The 19,394-nt window shown below is 43.1% G+C and overlaps 1 protein-coding gene across 3 annotated transcripts in view; it reads right to left on the bottom strand.

The window, feature by feature from the left end:
• Positions 1 to 2,587: 2,587 nt before the first annotated feature.
• Positions 2,588 to 19,394, bottom strand: part of TANGO2 (transport and golgi organization 2 homolog) — a 146,703-nt gene continuing 129,896 nt past the window's right edge. For 2 of the 3 annotated variants that reach the window (XM_060785714.2, XM_060785713.2), the window contains exons 7-9: positions 15,542 to 15,695; positions 8,816 to 8,920; positions 2,588 to 7,666 (exon numbers count right to left, since the gene is read on the bottom strand). In XM_060785714.2, the coding sequence (XP_060641697.1) occupies positions 7,546 to 7,666; positions 8,816 to 8,920; positions 15,542 to 15,695 (380 nt within the window). In that variant the 3' untranslated portion in view covers positions 2,588 to 7,545. Of the gene's footprint in view, positions 7,667 to 8,815; positions 8,921 to 13,022; positions 13,321 to 15,541; positions 15,696 to 19,394 lie in introns of those variants that run through there. The other variant, XM_067473185.1, reaches the window with a different exon arrangement.

Here is a 19,394-nt window from a genome sequence, read left to right as displayed (position 1 = left end):
TCAAATAAACAGCTGAGGGGAATGTCCCACGGGCTTAGATGTCTTTACACTAATGCTCAGATCATGGGAAATAAACAAGATGATCTGGAACTCTTAGCACAACAAAACAGTTACGATGTAATAAGCATAACTGAAACCTGGTGGTTGGACGAGTCCTATGATTGGTATATAGCAATAGGGTATAACCTATTTCAGAGAAATAGACCAAACAGGAGAGTGGGTGGAGTAGCATTATATGTCAAAAATATTTACACCTGAGATGCAAGACTTCAATCCTGGAAACCAGGTTGAAAGCATCTGGATAAGAATTGAGGGAACAAGGATTGTAAAAGGTCTTAACTCGGAGGTTAAGATCTTCTGGGGAGGCCTTGCTCTCGGTCCCACCTCCTGTGCAGGTGCAGTTGATGGGGATGAGGGACAGGGCCTTCTCAGTGGTGGTCCCTCAGCTGTGGAACTCCTCACATCAGCTACCTGTCTCCTGACCTTTAGGAAGAAATTAAAAACATGACAGTGGGACCAAGCCTTTGAACAGTAAACTAAGTGCAATAAGTGATACGGAAACAGTGCAATTACACCCAGAATGGCTCCTGGACCATGATTTTGGATTGTGTGGTTTTAATAATTGGTTTTAATGTTTATATGTTTTTAACTTTATGGCTTTTAATGCAATTGTTTACTTTATTTGTATATCTGTTTTATGCAGCATTACATTTTTGCCTACTGTAAGTCGCTCTGAGTTCCCTTCGGAGTGAGAAGGGAGGGGTATAAATATAGTAAGTAAGTAAGTAAGTAAGTAAATAAATAAATAAATAAATAGAAGATGTAGCTGTGGGGATCTACTACAGACATCCAAGCGAGATGGAAGAACTGGATGAAGCCTGCTTGACCAGATGACCAAATATGCAGAAAGAAGAGACATAGTAGTAAAGAAGAGACATAGTAGTTATTTATCGTATCAGGAGTGAACCAAGGGTACAGCTGTAATGTATTTAAAAAACAAACAAAAAAACCCACAGTGTTTGAAAACTTGACATGTTCTATGATCTATAATCTATGTTCTATGATCAGAAGCTGGCCACTTCTGGCAGAAAAAATGAATGTAGTGTCTAGATAGAGGGATGTCATCATGACCTTGTATTCTGCTTTGGTTAGATCTCACCTGGAATGCTATATCCAATTCTGGGCACCATAGTTCAAAAGAGATATTGACAAGCTGGAAGGTGTCCAGAGGAAGGTGACTAAAATGATCAAAGGTCTGGAAATCATGAATCCCTATGAGGAGCGTCTTAAAGAACTGGGCATGTTTAGCCTGCAGAAGAGAAGATTGAGAGGAGACATGAGAGCCATGTATAAATATGTGAAAGGGTGTCATAGGAAGAGGGAGCAGGCTTGTTTTCTGCTGCCTTTGAAACTAGGACTTGGAGCAATGGGTTCAAATTACAGGAAAGGAGATTCTACCTGAACATTAGGAAGAACTCCCTGACCATATGAGCTGTTCAACAGTGGAACTCTCTGCCTCAGAGTCTGGTGGAAACTCCTTCTTTGGAAACTTTGTAAACGGAGGCTGAATGGCCATCTGTCAGGAATACTTTGATTGTGCTTTTCCTGCATGGCAGGGGGTTGGACTAGATGTGGTCTCTTCCAATTCTATTCTTCTATGATTCTAGATGTGACTGTATCCCAACTTCCATCAGCTTTAGTCATGATGTTGTGCAGTGATGAGGAATACAAGAGTTGTAGTCACATCAAAAGACATGGCAGGCTGGATTTGGCCCATGGAGACCGGATTTGACACACGTGTTTTAAAGCATGGTTGGAAGCAAACAAAAATCTACACTATATGGAAAGTATTATTACCCTGGCCAACACACATTTTGGTGCCTCAAATGTTAGCCCTATTTCTGGGTCACTGTAATCTACTGATTCCAAAAACGGCATCAGTTTTCTCCTATCCACTCTTATTTTTTGAGATACAAAACAAAATATGACACCTACTAGTCACCATCTGTTTGTCCATAGAAAACCAGAATAACCTATCTAAAAAACTAGAGCTGATGCTGTCCATCCAGTGCAATTGTCTGAATCAGTGTCCCAAATAACCTCAGGAGCAGGCCTATAAACCAAGACACCAAGGAAATGTTTTGTTGTCATTGGGCTGTGTCACCATTCCATCTCCAATCCTTTGAGAAGTGACCATGGTGCCACGCCAGGGCCCAACGTTTTTCCTCTGCTTGCCCAGCCTGGCTTCAAATCTTGCCGCAGGAGTGGTTCGTGACGGCCTACGTCACCCTTGCAATCTGCTTCTGCGGCTTCCTCTTCAGTTGATTGCAATACTGATTATTCCATTTCCACCAAGTCAAGAACCTCCATCTCCTCAAGTCACAAGATGTCTCTCTATGGAAAATGGGATTCGGATAAATTATTACCTGCGCCTTATTACCCGACACTGATGCATGAGGAGCTAATTACAGAAGAGGCAGCATTTTTGAATAAACTTAAGGACACATTCAAGCAAGTCAGCTGTAACCATTTCAGTCCTGAATCCTGTACCCCAAATGTCATCTGGAGAAATTAACACCGGGACAAAACATGGGCAAAATCATTTATTGATTGCATTTTGTATTTAGGCAAAAGGCGCAAATTAAGAAAATGAAAAAGGATCATCTTTTCAAAAAGAACATGGAAATGTCTTTGTGAAAACTGTTTCATTTCAGTCAACCAAACAAACTCTGTCCTGTCAACACACAGGGGCTGTGACTTTCACTGTATCAAGTGAATGAAAAGCCACATTGACCACTTTGGAGTTGTTAAGGTCTGCCTCTGATTTTAAAATACGCTACACCCCCCCCCCCCAACCCCTTTCCCTCATCAATTTTGCATTGCTTCGTATTTGTTTGCATTTTCAGTGCACTAAAAGAAATTAAAATTTGTACTGAATTGAATGTACATTGCCGTATGGCTTTTTATTAGACCTTGTATGTAGATTCTTTCCTGGATCGAGTGCCCACCGGCAGTATTGCAGTGGCTCTGTTTTTATTATTTATGGAAAGGGGAGGGGAATGTATTCAAACTCTTCAAGCTATGTACATCTGATATACTTCTGTAGTACTTCCCACCTCAGTCCCTAAACTAAAAAGCTCCAAATATTTACCCTTTCCTTTGCTTAATTGGGGATCCTCGGTCACGAAGGGACAAATGTTCTCGAGATTCTATTCAATTTAGCAATTCACAAAGTAGGTCACGTCTTAGCCATGTTCACCCTCCGTAGCAATGTTTTACACGTATCAATAGGTTTCCGACTGATGCTTTAAAAATGGCAATTAAGAGCTTCGAGTTTAACTTAGACCAACACACAAAATGATGTTTAAGGCTCCACAAAATATGGACAGCACTAAAACTGGAAACGACACCACCGTAATAAAGAGCAATTGCACTGTTTTGGTAAATGCACGCAGTTTAAAAAAAAGATTTAAATACATTCAAGAAAGTTAACATGCACTTTATACATACATGGCGCCCCCCACACTGTTTCAATCTCCAACTTTGGTCAAGGGGGGGAGATGTTCTGGTCCTCCAGAAGTTGCTGGATGGAAGCTCCCGTCAGTTCTGAGCAACACGGATGATGGGAGCTGTGCACTAAAACACATTCCCAACCCTGATAAAACAGGTACATTGTCACTTTTCAATGGCATTTTTTCACTTGGATGCAAATACATGAGTTATGAAGGCCAGTGGTTTTCCAACCATCTTCAATATGATGAATCTAATTATCGGATGAGCCGGGCTACTCAAATCCCACCTCTGATGGACACAAGAAGAAAGCAATACAAAAAATTATTTATTCTTTGATAATCCATTTAAGAATAAATGCTTCCATGATCTAGTAAACTGTATTCATGATCATCTGAAATCAACATTTCCGGCGGTGTACACCTGAGACTAGCGTAGCGGTGGGCAAAGCTGCAAGTCGCCAATGGTGAGAGATGATGGGAGTTGCAGTAGGACCACCTCTGGAGGGTCTCACATTGTGCACCTCTGGTTTTTACATAACATAGTCTAACTAACTTTGAGGGAAAGGGACAATGCCCCTCCAATGCATCTGGGGCTGCACCACCTGCTGCAGGGGAGTTGCTGAATTTGTTGTCATGCTGACAAAACATCCATAATTTCACACAAATGTGAACTGCACTTTGAGGAATCTTTGCCTTTCATTCAAAATTGGGGGAGGGGGGAGGTCCACCATACACATACCACAAAATTAAGTAACACAGCAGAAGGGGATGAGGCTGGTAGGAGTCAAATGTAGGTTACAGGTTAAATACTGTCCACCTACAGACATCCTTGGCAAATGGTACTCAATACACCCTCCCTAAGTTCCCAAATGCATGGCTTTGTTGTCATTTTAGCATGTTCTGCATGTACCAACATTACAACAATGGAGGATGCGGCCCAAAGCAATCACAGACAGTTCATGAGGACTCTGAAGTCTCATCTACCAAGTCCAAAGTATCCCCTTCCATGTTTTCCTTTGACTCTATGGAGGGATGACACACCACCTAAGGGCTCCTCTGCTCACTCAAATCAAACACATCTTGGATTACTGCACAGTGTAATGATAACATGTGCAGCCCAAAGAAGAATACATGCTGGTGTTTAAAGATGCACATGCCCCGATGCTCATGGATGTGCACTTGCCTGAAAACTGCCTTTTTCTCTTTTGGTTCTAACTGCTTTGGAACACAGTTCATAACACGAACGAGGATGCTATGTTCCCAGTCTGGAGATGGTGTTGTGCCATGCTGCCGTCATAATGGGAACATTTTCTACCACAGTAGATGTCTGAGAAGACGCCAACCCCTCCATCTCCACCCCTATTTATGTGTTTGTGTGTGTGCGCGTGCGTGCACATATGCTTCCCAAATTACCTACTTTAAGTTAACAGGCTTCTTTAAATTTGGAAGTGACCACACATAGCTGCAGGTGGCCCTCAGAGCAAATATTGCCCTTTGTACTACAAAAGGCCTGATTCCTGAAATTGCCATAATGTTATCATATGCCATTGACACCCCCCCCCCCCGGTGGTGCAGCAGGTTAAACAGTTGAGCTGCTGAACCTGCTGACCAAAAAGTCAGCGGTTTGAATCCAGGGAGTGGGGTGAACTCCCACTGTTAGGCCAGCTCCTGTCAACCTAGCAGTTCGAAACATGCAAATGTGATCTTGGAGGTGTCTATGGACAATGCCGGCTCTTTGGCTTAGAAATGGAGATGAGCACCACCCCCAGAGTCAGACTTGACTCAACTTCATGTCAAGGGGAAACCTTTACCTTTACCATACTACTGACCAAAGAATGGTACACTCTTTCTATATGGAATGGTTGTTCCCTTTCTTTCAATTGCATGAACTTCAGGAGGGATGTGCAAGTATTGAGGGACACCTGCCTAAGATCAGCAGAATCAATCCTGGCGATCAATGGAGTGACCTTCTCAGAGCCAGATCTCCTTCACATCCTGCTATTAATATTGTGAATATGGACTTCTAAGATGTTGTGTAACTACACATTCCAAAAGCCTTAGCCAGGCCAATCAGTAGTGAGGGATTATTGGAGTTGTAGTCCAAGAATATCTGGGGATCTGTGTTTAAGCATCACTGGCACAGAAGCTAAGCAGATAAGTAGACTGAATCCTACTGTTCGTTGTAATAATGTTGAGCCACCAATTCAGTGGGACTCACCTATATGTTGACTCACCGTTTAACTGTTCTCAGCTAACCAGCAGAATTCAGGCCATTAAATGTGACAGACACAAGAGAAAGACTAAAACTTCAGTCATTCTTGAGACTCATGGAATAGTAATTTAGAAAGAGTATCTTGTAATCAGATTGAGGAAAGGAATGAAAAAGCCCTGGCAATGAATTCTTAGCTACTCAGCCTTGCCCCATGGACTTAACTGCAGAGGGAAAAATTACATTGGATTTTAGGATTTCTCAAGTCCCCCAAGCTCTTGGCACAGTCTAACAAATGAACAGCATTTGAGAAATTATCTTAAGCTTTCTGCAGTTACAAAGAACGCATAAAATGCAATGGCCACTATTTTCCAAGTTCCCAGCTTAAAGCACAATATCGCTGTAGAACACAACCATTTTCATTGACTCTGAAAGCACGGTAAAACATGTGGAAGGAATATGATTTAACTGTGTGTTGCCTGGAGACAACAACAAGATATGGGATAGAAGATGAACAATGCTCAGAGTATTTCTCATTTAGCCTGTCCCAATTGTGCTGAAAATATCTTGACATTTCCTTATAGCAGGTTGGATTGAGTTCAATAGGGCTTATTCCCAGACAAATGGCTATAGGGTTCCTCTTTTGGCATGATGTCACTTGGGTGTTGGATACAAAGGGTGATTTAATAAATTAGTAAACAATAGAATCCCCGTGCAATTATAATCAGCGAGTTCTGTCCAAAAAAGCAACTCTGGGCAAAGGCTGAAAGAATAAATGCTGTCTTGCCTATGATCCCATGTATCGCAACACTAATACTTAGATATAGTCATACACAAAAAGCTGCAAAGTGATGCATACATTCAATCACCACAATGGGAAAGAGGGTCCCTCAGTTTCAACCTCCCTTTTCAATGTACTCTCCCCTTGCTTTAAAGGCAGAAGAGAGACAAACTGATTTTTTAAAGACACTCTTGTCTCAGAAGCGTTTGGACGAAACAGTGAAGATCAAAGCATTCTATCTGTTCCATGACATTTCTAGCCCAATTCTCCTTAGCTGGGTTAGTGGTAAAAGATAACCACCCTTGCCATAGACTTTTATCAGGGCTCCAACATACAGAGCACCGCTTCAAGCACAAAGTGGTGACCCTATTTATGTCGATGTGAAGGTGGAAATGATTGCATACCATTTTCCCCATTGCTGAAGCATCACTTTGCTCCCATTCATTTGGAACTCTAAAACAACCAAGTTCTCCATAAGCAATTGGTGCCGGTGGATTGAATGAGCACAACATGACTGAAACTGAATTCTTCCTTTACATTGCAAAAGTTAAACCCAATGTTTGTCCAGGCTTCCTGAAATCAATGGGATTTAAGCAATGGTAATTAACAAGTTCCATGGATTTCATCAGATTTACTCTAAGTTGGACTATACCACTGGATTTAGCTCACAATTCAGTTTCCCAGCCATCCTTGCTCGAAGGAGAACTGCTGCCAATGCATTACATGATTATCCCAGAAACGATGTACATCCCACTGATAGCAAGTTAAATATTGGTGCCAAGCAATTCAGTAATCCATTTGAAAGTCGCTCGTAAGAAGTGTGTCCTGTTTCTTACGCGTAGAAAAGACTTCATGTCCAAATTATTCTGTTTTTGGATTTTGTGCCAAAAATATATATAAATGAGGTTTTGGTGGTTGCCAGAGTGTTTTATGCAACATCATTTAACAGTTTGCTCAGTGAAGATGACTACCAAGCCTTTCCCACCCCTAGAGTTCAATTGCTTGTCCTCCTCTCTGTTTATCTCCTTATTTCCTAGTGACTGTTAAACGTGCAGTTTGAACTGGTAGCTGCTTGTTTTCCATTGGTCGACGTCTGCATTTAACATGGTGCGCTCAGTGAAAGTGACGTGCCCTTTTGCATCAATGAGAATGATGGTATTTGTCCTGAAAAGGGGGGGAAAAAAGGGAAGAATGAGATTATACAGTAGTGTCATGTAACTATTTCCCGGCCTTCTTCCTTTATTTTTCTGTCCTCAAGCGATAACCAGAGCAACATTTCAGGCAGGTGAAGGGTCAAAAAGGAAGGAGCAAAGCATTATTCTGTTCCTCCCTCCTGTTTTCTCACTGCTGAATTTGGGCTCCTTAGTATTCCTTTGCTGCTGACTGAGCTTACTGATGCCAGTTCCAAAGAGCGCTTCAGGGGGATGTGTACAGAAAAGGCATGAAAAGCCAAAAGGGAAAGCGAAGGTGAAAAGGTTTAATTGTCATATCCGGAGCAATCCTAGCTTGGAAATACATTTTATCTGGCAATGGCAGAGCTGGCTCAAATGACATCCAATGCACATTGCATTATATTTTCCCCACCTTCACCTTACAGCAGCTCACTTAATCCTTCCTCTGATCTCAGGCACCGGAGCTGTTTTCCCCCCATCAGAACAGTTAAAAAATAATGTTCATTATCTAACTCTAATAAATATTTATTATAACTATTTCTGCAAATCAGTTGTCCCACCTTCACTCATTTACGTCTCAATCAATTCCCATCAGAGTCATGGAGCTCTGTTCACGCCCGTGCATTTACTCCAGGGTAACGTCAAATATTTATTAAGAAAAGCAGGGTGTCTTCTGCGTGCTGCAACAACAGAAAAGACTCTTGTGGCAACCATGTATTGAGGTGTGAATTGTTGCAGGCATGGTTCCACTTCAGCAGCTTTATACAACGCACTGAGTCATCTTTAGAGATGTCACAAAGCTTTTCTTTTTCCTGCTTCCATGCATTACACTGACTGCTTACTTGCAGAACAAAACTAAAGCCTGATGATTTATTTACTAGAGGAGTCCATTCAATCAATACTTTTTAGAAAAACCCTGGGGTCTCTTGGGGTCCCAACTCTGACTTTCCAGCCCTCTTCAGATAACCACACTCTACTCAAGTAACACCTTCTCTGGGTAGTTTTCTGACTCTAGAAGAGTGAGGGACACCCCCAGTAGTTACTATCAGTTAAAGGTTTTAGGATAAAATATGCTGGCATTTCGGGCTCTACCCTTTGCCTTCCACCACTGGAATGCCACTTCTAAGAAATTATGTTTTACCTGGTTCCATAATCTGGGCAACGGACGCATATGGCTGCATACTTGTTCAGGATGGGGAGGATGTACTCCTTTCCCTGATCTTCAATGGCTGGGTCTGGCAACTGACTGGAGAGAAGTCAAACAAAAGGAAGGGGTGACTTGTGACTGCTCTCCAAGCACCCACTTTCCACTCCATGCACCCAGAATACTTTCCACAAAAGCACATGCTAGGATAAGACGGCAGCAGGGCAAGCACCAAAGAGATATTTAGGTCCAAGAAGAAGAACAAAAACGAGGCCCCCAACTCAACCATGTCAAGGTGCATACTATCCCAAGTCACCCAAATTAAACTGGCACAACAGGCGGCAAATCCTATCAGCTCACCTTGATTCCTCTTTGGTAGGATGATCGCAAGAACTAACAAGTTGCAGCCCTTTTATGATATCCAGAATTTATTGTCCAAGAGGTGCCTCCTAAAGCTTGAATGCTCCCCAATGCAATCTGTTGTCAAGGAGCACTTTACAGATTTGTTCCATAGCTTTATTTGGATATGTAATAGTGGTGCAGGTAAAATATTGAAGTCCAGGAGCTCAATCAGATGCACACACATGAAACAGGCTTCCGGAGAGACCAAAAATTTACCCTAGTTATTACGTTTTTTCCCCCAGTGATGCGCCCCCAAGTGGTGAACGACATCTGTTTTACATAGCACAGAGATTTCCTCATATCCATGGGTTGGATTTAGTGTGCTTTGTTTTATGAGTGATCACCGAAAGATAAATATAGAATTAATGTGCATGTCTGGTTGCTGAGGCATCTATCTCTGAAGAGTACTGATGATGGAGAGAAAACACAAGGAATAATAATCTCCCATCATTTTGTATATGTATGTGTATTCAAACATGTCTTTGCATGTAGATAGTGGCTGGAGAGACCACTCCCTTGTTAGCTATAGCAAAGCACTGCCTAAATGGGTAGCAGGAGCCTAGAATCAATTAACTGGTTTGTGGAGGCGGGGAAGGAGACCTTTTTGATACTGGAAACATGGTTATCTTTAACTTTTGCTCTCCTGTATCTCATTTCTCCTCTCTGAGTCCTTTCCTCTCGCTTTTTACACCCCACATGGTCCTATGGCTACATGGTCCTATGGCCCTTACCTGGCCCTCCACAGCCCTCGCAATGGAGCCATCTTCTCCTATTTCTCCATTCTAACCATCCTCCCATCTTCCCGAGCCCCTTTGACCAATCTTCAACCCCCGCAGATGCCCAAGGTCTCCACAGCCATCGAATCCTCCTTGGCATCCATGGATCCCCATGCATGTGCCTCCCTCTCCCCATGCATACTGGGCCTCCACAGTTATCAGGTTCCCCCGGTATCTGCGGCCCCCTCATGTGTGTTTTTGTTTAATATTTCTATATTTTATGTCTTAATATAAAATTCTGAAGAATGAAGCCACCGTGAAAAACCTTGGTGACCTTTCGTCAGCACCCCTTGACCTGGGAATTCCCTCCAGCAGTTTTCCCAGTTATCACCTACTTACAAAGGACTCAATCACCCATGATCTGTGACCCATACCATTGGTGGTGCAAGAGACAAGAGGCTTCAGAGTCAAACCACCTGTTCTTTGTACAGCCACATGGACATATGAAAAGACATTTATCACCTGGCATTTCCTTCCCTGATGTTGGGATGACTTGCCCTGCTCTCCACAATGACATTTCCCCTTTCACAGCAACGGATTCTCTGATCTCATCGTTTTAGACCAGTGGTTCACAACCTGTGGGTCCCCAGATGTTTTGGCCTTCAACTCCCAGAAATCCTAACAGCTGGTAAACTGGCTAGGATTTCTGGGAGTTGTAGGCCAAAACACCTGGGGACCCACAGATCGAGAACCACTGCTTTAGACAACATGCTGCTTTGTAACACAATGGACACTGGTGCAGAGTCACCAGACCCATATGGTCAGGGCTCATAAAGACAATCATTACAACAGTAGAATTAATGGGACCCGAGGGCCCATCTTAGTTTGTCCTGGAGTTGGGACACTGTTACTCATTCAGAAAACTATATTTCCTTTGTGTGCTATTGTCTCCTGCCCCCTTGCCAGCCATTGGAAAGCACTGGAAGAGCCATTGGCATTGGAAGCAGGGAATGCTCCCTGATTGGCTGGTGGGTGCTGCAGTCCCACCTCACAGAGGGAATCCCTCCAAAGTGGTCATGATGTCAGAGTGGCTTCGCCAGTCAGCACAGAGCCAGCTACACCTGGGGTGGGAGCGGGAAAGACAATGGATTTGAATGTATAAAACTGCATGTTTGACTTGTAAATTGTATCTCAGTTTATGTTGGTGGATTACTGTGAGCTGGCTTCACTTTCAGCTGGAAATGAAAGGAGAAGCCTCTGGCTTTGTTTGTGTTTGTTTGTCTCATTGTACTGTAACAAGGCATTGAATGTTTTCTGGGATCTGTTTACACTGTAATCCTCTCTGAGTCCTCACGGGGAGAAGGGCGGAATATAAATAAAGTGGTGTTGTTGTTTTCGTCAGAACAACTGTATCCTTCCAAATGTCACTGTATCCCAACTCTATCAACTGTAGTCTTGATAATGTCCAATGATAAGGAATACAGGAGTTGGAGTCCATCTGGAGGGCTATGTACAAGGATATGGCGGGCCATATTCAGCCCATAGGCCTTGAGTTGGACACATGTGACTTACTGAATCAATTGTTGAATAGTAACCACTTTGTAAATCCTATTGATTCAATACGTCTGCTCTAGTTAAGACTAACAATTAGATTTAGGAGCTTTCTTGCAACCCCTAAAAGTAATAACGAAAGAAAATATAACTCTGGTAAATGACTTCACAGCTCCTGCTTTGAAGAAAACAAAACAAGCTGTGTTTTCCCACATTCCTGCTCCACTATATTTATTTGTATTGCCATTCAATTAAAAGAACCTTAAAACCACATGAGCTGTAGTATATAATTCATTACCTGATTATGCTAATTTTCATATTAATAAAACAAGAGTTTTGAAGCAAACTGTATTGTGTCAAGGGTTTTCTTCTGTGCTAGTCTTCCAATGATTCATGCCTGGGTTCCAGCCGAGTCCAACTTAGAAGCACAAAACAGTGGCAAGAAGGAATGTCGCCAATGAATGCCAGGTGCTTTAGGAGATATTTCATAGAAAGGAGCTGGCAAAACACCTTCTGAGGATTCCTTGCCTGAGAAAAGTCCAGGAAGTCTTTTAAATCAGACTTCATTTTTGGGATATTTTGTATTTTGTGCATTCTCAAAGTTGTGCAAGCAAATACTCGGTACAGTATTGGTTGAGCTCCGGAGCACAGCATCTGCTGCACAGTCAGTTGTGTAATACAACATAATTGTCTAGCATGCCTTGAAAGTGTACAGGCTTGTGATCATTATACTCTCTCTTATGGCAAGCTTGCATTGCAGCCAGTCCATTATGTGTTCATTGGGGTTATTTCCCCTGCCTGTTGGACTCCCAAGCAGGATGGAAGTTGGTTTTGGCACTGCAAATTGAGCTGAAATAAAGATGACACCAACAAGTGTGTTGACAGCCGGAATAAACTCTCATCCTGCTCCCTATATTTAGCTTTTCTCCTCTGGGGTCACCTTTGAATTCAAATGCTCAAATTATAAATCAAGCAACCTGCTGAAGTCAAAACAAGATGTCACTCACATTCCAAGACAGAAAGCATAGAAATGGATGCAAGTCTGCTGTCTGTGTCTAAAAGGTCTGCATGTATCAAATGAAAATGACTTATTGAACCCCAGTTTGGAGGCAAACTGTGTTTTGTGCAAACCTTCACTCAGCACCATTACTTCCTATATTCCTCTTCTCCAGTACAAGTCACTGTGGATGTTTTTTTCTGGGAGAAAATGTAGGAACGTGCATTTTATTGGTGTGGTTACATACTGCAAGTAACTACGGATGGAACAAATTAAGAACTTTGACCCAAAAGCAAGATGTTGGATGGTGAAGCTGATGAACAACTGTATTGCATCCTAAAATATGGAGGAAAGCAAGAGTCATAGCCATTCTGAAACCAGGAAAAGACTGTAATGATCCAAAAACCTATAGACCAATCTCCTTGTTGTGCCATCTTTATAGAGTTCTGGAGAGACTTATTTTGCATAGAATTATGACCCATGTATGATTCCACAGCAAGCTGCTTTCAGGAAAGGGAAAAGCTGCACATCACAAATATTGAACCTGGCTCAGCACATAGAAGTTGATTTTGAAAGGCAGCATATTAAAGGAGCTGTCTTTATAGACCTGTCAGCAGCATATGATACTGCAAATCATCACATTCCCATGAGAAAAATTTCATAATGTCACAAAGGATTACCACCTTACCTGCTTCATAGGAAATCTGCTACAAAACAGAAGCTTTTTTGTTGAGTTCCTGGGTCAAAGAAGCAGATGGTGAAAACAGAAGAACGGCCTGCCTCAGGGGAGCATGCTTGCTTCATCAACGTTTAACATTTACACGAATGATCAGCCACTGCCAGAAGGGAGAGAGAGCTTCATCTATACTGAGGATTGTGCCATCACCGCTCCAGCAGGGAGTTTTGAAATGGCTGGACAGAAGCTCTAGGTCAGTGGTTCTCAACCTATGGGTCCCCCAGGTGTTTTGGCTTACAACTCTCAGAAATCCCAGCCAGTTTACCAGCTGTTAGGATTTCTGGTAGTTGAAGGCCAAAACATCTGGTGACCCACAGGTTGAGAACTACTGCTCTAGGTGCTCTTACTGCCTATTACAGGGAAAACCAGCTGATTCCTAATCCATCTAAAATGCAGATGCGTGCTTTTCATCTTAAGAACAGACAAGTTTCTCGAACTTTGGGGATGACCTTGGAAGGAATCCCACTGGAGCATTGCAGCACACTCAAATGCCTGGGAGTTACTCTGGACCTTGCTCTGACTTACAAGAAGCACTACTTGATTATCAAGCAACAAGTAGATGCTAGAAATAATATTGTACAAAAGCCGACTGACACAACCAGGGGATCACAACCAGACACAGTGAAGACATCTGCCCTTGCACTTTGCTACTCTGAGTATGAATGCCCAGTGTGGAATACCACGTTGCGTGGAAACCATGCTAAAACAGCTCTTAATGAGACATGCTACATTATCACAGGATTCCTACGCCCTTCACCACTGGAGAAATTATACTGTTTAGCTGGCACTGCACCATCTGACATCCGCCAGGAAGTAGCAGCCAATAATGAAAGAACCAAGGCATTGACATCTCCGGCCCATCCTTTATTCGGATATCAGCCAGCAAGCCAATGCCTTAAATAAAAAAAAACAGCTTCCTAAGATCTACAGAGATACTTGCAGGAACACCTCAGCAAGCCAGAGTCCAAAAGTGGCAGGTGAAAACCCAGAACCTCAATCCATGGCTGATACTGGCTGAGAAACTCCCCCCTGGGCACACAGAAGACTGGGTGCCTTTGAAGGTGATGAACAGACTGTGCTCTGGTACCATGAGATGCAGAGCTAATCTTAAGAAATGAGGCTACAAAGTGGAGTCCACAACATGTTAGTGCAGAGGACAGCAAACCACAGACCACCTACTACAATGCAGCCTGAGCCCTGTCACATGCACAATGGAGGACTTTCTCACAGTGACACCAGAGGCACTCCAAGTGGCCAGCTTTTGGTCAAAGGAAATCTGGTTTAATGCCAAGTTTTTAACTTTGTGTGGTTTTTTAAATACATTATAACTATACCCTCAATTTGCTTCTGAAAAGATTAATAAATAAAATATTGGTGTGGTCTTGTGTGTATTTTGTTATATGTATTTTAATAGTGTTGTGTTTCATCTCTCTGTTTTAACCCTACCCCACCTTGAGCCACAAGGAGCTATGAAGCTGCAAAGTCAAAGTGAGGGTATCTGCATAGAGGTAGTGAAGCAAGTGCTATACACACACACACACACACACCTGTGGAATAATGTCCAGTATGGGAGAAAGAACCCATGTCCATTTAAAGCAACTGTGAATGTTGCAGTTAGCAAGCTTGAATAGCACTAAGTAGCCATGAAACTGCAAAGTCAATTAGTGAGGGTATCTGCATAGAGGTATTGAAGCAAGTGGAGTGTATATAGCAGTGAGTCACCACAAAGTTTGAAAAGCCAATCAGTGAGGACAACAGAGGCAGGGCTACCTCCAGAGGCGGCTCAACACATTACGCAAAGTAAGCATTTGCAGTATAGTTGATTTTGCCCAGGGGCGCTCTTGAGGCGCTCTTGGGGGAAAATAGACCTTGACACATGCGAGTTGTAGTTACTGGGATGTATAGTTCACCTACAATCAAAGAGCATTCTGAACTCCACCAATGATGGAATTGAACCAAATATGGCACACAGAACTCCCACGATGAACAGAAAATATATATCAGTGATTGGTTGGGGGCGGGGGGGGGGGGGCAAACTACTGTTTGCTTACCGTTGAAAATTACCTAGGGCTGCCTCTGGCTACCTCTATGTAGATATCCTCACTGGTTGACTTTGCATTCAAATTTCCGAGTCTAAAAAACTATTTCTATTGAAGCAAGGCTGCATGTCTTGCTGAGAGACATGTGTTGCCAACTCCTGTACAGAAAGCTACAAGTTATCTCTTTGAAGAAGCGCAATTTAGTTTCCAAATAGTCCTAGTTTGGCAAGAGTGAAAGCTGAGTTGCAGATTCCCCAAAAATGGTATGGAGGGCAGCCTTACGGTTCTTGGTTGTTCATGACTTTGATGAGTGCTTGCACCAGATCTTCCTTTGTAAGGTCCTGGCTGTGCTGGATGACATCCATGAAGAGCTGTTTTCCATACTGGAGTTTCTTCCACGGCGTATCCAGCAATGAATTGCTCAGGCCATAGACCCCTGTGGGGCAGGGTAGAGAAAAAGTTAAATGCATGCAGCAGATGAAACTCTTTATTATTTGAAAATGAAGAAAAGAGCTTGCATATCCAAGTGCCACCCTACACTGCAACTTCACCTTCTTGGTTCTATGTTTCCAAACTGTGCCTATGATGAGGACTTCTCCTCATAACTGAGTGGGATTGGAATTGAAGTCTGCTCAGGGCTAGTCCAGCACGTCAATCGATGCACAACATTGCCTATATTTCCCATTATCTGTGATATTACCCATGGCCCAAGGGCTGGGTTTCTGGTGAAGCGGTTTCATGAGTTGCCGCATTCTGTACATGTTTTCCTCCAGTATAATAGCAAATGAAAGACATTGTATTCACATATATCTCACATACACACTTTAAGAATTGTATACCCTTTTTTTTCCTTCCTAAAAAGAAGTTGCACAGATTTACTAGCTGACAAAGGAGCGGCAGAACCAGTAACCAATCATTCAAATACATTTACAGCAAGCTAATAAAAGAAAGTCAAAGATAAAAACAGAGGGCCAAAACTAAGAGTGTTTGTATTTTGAGATAAGTTTTTTTAATCCTCACTAGCACTTCTTCTTAAACTGGGGGTGCTGACCACAAATGGGGTCCCCTTGGCGCAATGCTGAGGTCATGAAAAAATGGTCTCTGAACACCACCTAGTTGCTGCTTTAGACATGTACACAAATTTGTTGTGCAGTGTTTACAGTGGACTCTGCTGAAAATGCTTCAGCTCTACTTCATGACAAAGAAAATCCACCTGTTTAGCAAGCCTTGCAAATGCTAATTTATCTTCAGTAAATGTTTCATTTTTGGACCTATTTTATATGCTGATATACTTGGGGTCACATACATTTATATCATGACGTCCAACTTCATCACTCCTTTCCAGCCACTACTAAGGAGGCTGTCCAGGTCCTGAACCAGTGCTTGGCAGCTGACAGTCTGGGTGAGGGTGAACAAATTGAAACTGAATCCAGACAAGACAGAGGTACTCTTGGTCAGTCAAAAGGCCAAACAGGGTATAGCCTGCGCTGGATGGGGTTACACTCCCTCTGAAATCACAGTTATTCAGCTTGGGAGGTCTCCTGGATGTTTCACTGAGTTTTGAACCCCAGGTCTCGGTGGTGACCAGGCCTGTAGCGAGGGGGGGGGGGTTAGGGGTTCAACCCCCCCCCCGAAATGTTTCAGATTAAAAAAAAACCTGGTTTATTTATGAATTTTAACTGGTTAACCAAATCCCCATGCTAAGATGCAAAAAATTAAGAGTCCCTCCAGAACTGCAAGCACTATCTCAAGCAAATATTGACAATTTATTATTATTATTATTATTATTATTATTATTATTATTTACTGTATTTGTATACCGCCTTTCTCAACCTATCGGGGACTAAGGCGGTTTCCAACAAAACAGTATACATAGTATCATAATACAATTTAAAAACATTAAAATTACATAAATCACAACAGCAATAAAAACAACATCATTGGCGTCTCCTTATTGTCAAGCATTGTCCAATTCCATCGTCAGTTATCCGTTCCTATATCAGTTGTCTGTATCCGTTACTCTGTGTTTGTGAACGCTTGCTCAAACAGCCATGTTTTGAGTTGCTTCCGAAACATTAAGAGGGAGGGAGCAGATCTAATCTCTCTGGGGAGGGCGTTCCATAGCCGGGGAGCCACCGCTGAAAAGGCCCTGTCTCTAGTCCCCGCCAAACGTACCTGTGACGAAGGCGGGGCCGGGAGCAGAGCCTCTCCAGATGATCTCAAGGTCCTAGATGGTTCATAAGGGAAGATACGCTCGTACAGGTAAGTTGGGCCAGAACCATTTAGGGCTTTATAGGCTAGAACCAGCACTTTAAATTTATTCACACTGTCATTACTTGCAGCAACAGCCGATGTAGTGAAGCAACCAAGTAGGGAGGGGTGTTGAATGCTCTCATTAAGGAGGCCAGACTTGGTGGAGGTGGCTGACAGGGACGGAGCTGCAGGCTATTAAAGGCTGCTCTGCCCCCTGCTGTGCTCTTCACTTCAGCGTGAGCTAGGAGGCAGGTTTCAACCCCCCCCCCCCCCCGAAAATTTCAACTCCTCCCGAATTTTTTTTCTGGCTACGGCCCTGGTGGTGACCAGGGGAGCTTTAGCACAATTAAAATTTGTGCACCAGCTGCGTCCATACCTTGAGAAGCCAGACTTGGCCATGGTGGTCTACGCTCTTCTTACATGTTGAATAGACTACTGCAATGCGCTCTACATGGGGCTGCCTTTGAAGACTGTTTGGAAGCTCCAAGTAGTCCAAACGGTGGCAGCCAGACTGCTCACTGGAGCGGCGTACAGGGAGCATACAACTCCCCTGTTACATCAACTGCACTGGCTGCCAGTCTGCTACTGAGCACAATTAAAAGTGCTGGCTTTAGCCTATAAAGCCCTCAACAGTTCTGGCCTTGCTTACCATTCCTAATGTATCTCCCCCTATGAACCATCATGGAGACTAAGATCTTCTGGGGAGGCCCCGCTCTCGGCCCCATCCCCATTGCAAATGCGGCTGGTGGGGACAAGGGACAGGGCCTTCTCAGTGGTGGCCCCTCGGTTGTGGAACTCCCTTCCTAGTGAAATCAGATTGGCTCCCTCTCTCCTGTCCTTCAGAAATAAAATTAAGACCTGCTTATGGAACCAAGAGTTATAGAGAGTAGTACAGGGCAACATGCTGCTTTGAAGTGAATGGAATGTAATGTAATTGGAACAGCTTCTGGTTTATGATTTCGGGTCTCCATGCAATGTGTAACAGCATGTTTAATGTATTTATATCCTATTGTTTTTATTATTTGTTATGATTTTAATGCATTATGTATTGGTATGTTTTATGTTTAATGCGGCATTGAATATTGCCAATTTGGAAGCCACTCTGAGTCCCTTCTGGGGTTGAGATAGAGATAGATAAAAATGCAGTAATATATATATGTTGTTGTTCATTCGTTCAGTCGTCTCCGACTCTTCGTGACCTCATGGACCAGCCCACGTCAGAGCTCCCTGTCGGCCGTCACCACCCCAGCTCTTTCAAAGTCAGTCCAGTCACTTCAAGGATGCCATCCATCCATCTTGCCCTTGGTCGGCCCCTCTTCCTTTTGCCTTCCACTTTCCCCAGCATAATTGTCTTCTCTAGGCTTTCCTGTCTCCTCATGATGTGCCCGAAGTACTTCAACTTTGTCTCTAGTATCCTTCCCTCCAATGAGCAGTCGGGCTTTATTTCCTGGAGGATGGACTGGTTGGATCTTCTCGCAGTCCAAGGCACTCTCAGAACTTTCCTCCAGCACCACAGTTCAAAAGCATCGATCTTCCTTCGCTCAGCCTTCCCTAAGGTCCAGCTCTCACATCCGTAGGTTACGACAGGGAATACCATGGCTTTGACTAGGCGGATCTTTGTTGCCAGTCTGATGTCTCTACTCTTTACTATTTTATCGAGACTGGACATTGCTCTCCTCCCAAGAAGTAAGCGTCTTCTGATTTCCTGGCCACAGTCTGAGTCTGCAGTAATCTTTGCGCCTAGAAATACAAAGTCTGTCACGGCCTCCACATTTTCTCCCTCTATTTCCCACTTGTCAATCATTCTTGTTGCCATAATCTTGGTTTTTTTTTATGTTTAGCTGCAACCCAGCTTTGCGCTTTCTTCTTTCATCTTGATTAG

This window comes from Anolis sagrei, chromosome X (assembly GCF_037176765.1).
Source record: "Anolis sagrei isolate rAnoSag1 chromosome X, rAnoSag1.mat, whole genome shotgun sequence".
In the NCBI taxonomy this organism is placed as follows: Eukaryota; Metazoa; Chordata; class Lepidosauria; order Squamata; family Dactyloidae; genus Anolis; species Anolis sagrei.
Note: the sequence above shows the minus strand (reverse complement) of the source record. Positions and strands in the feature narration are given on the sequence as shown.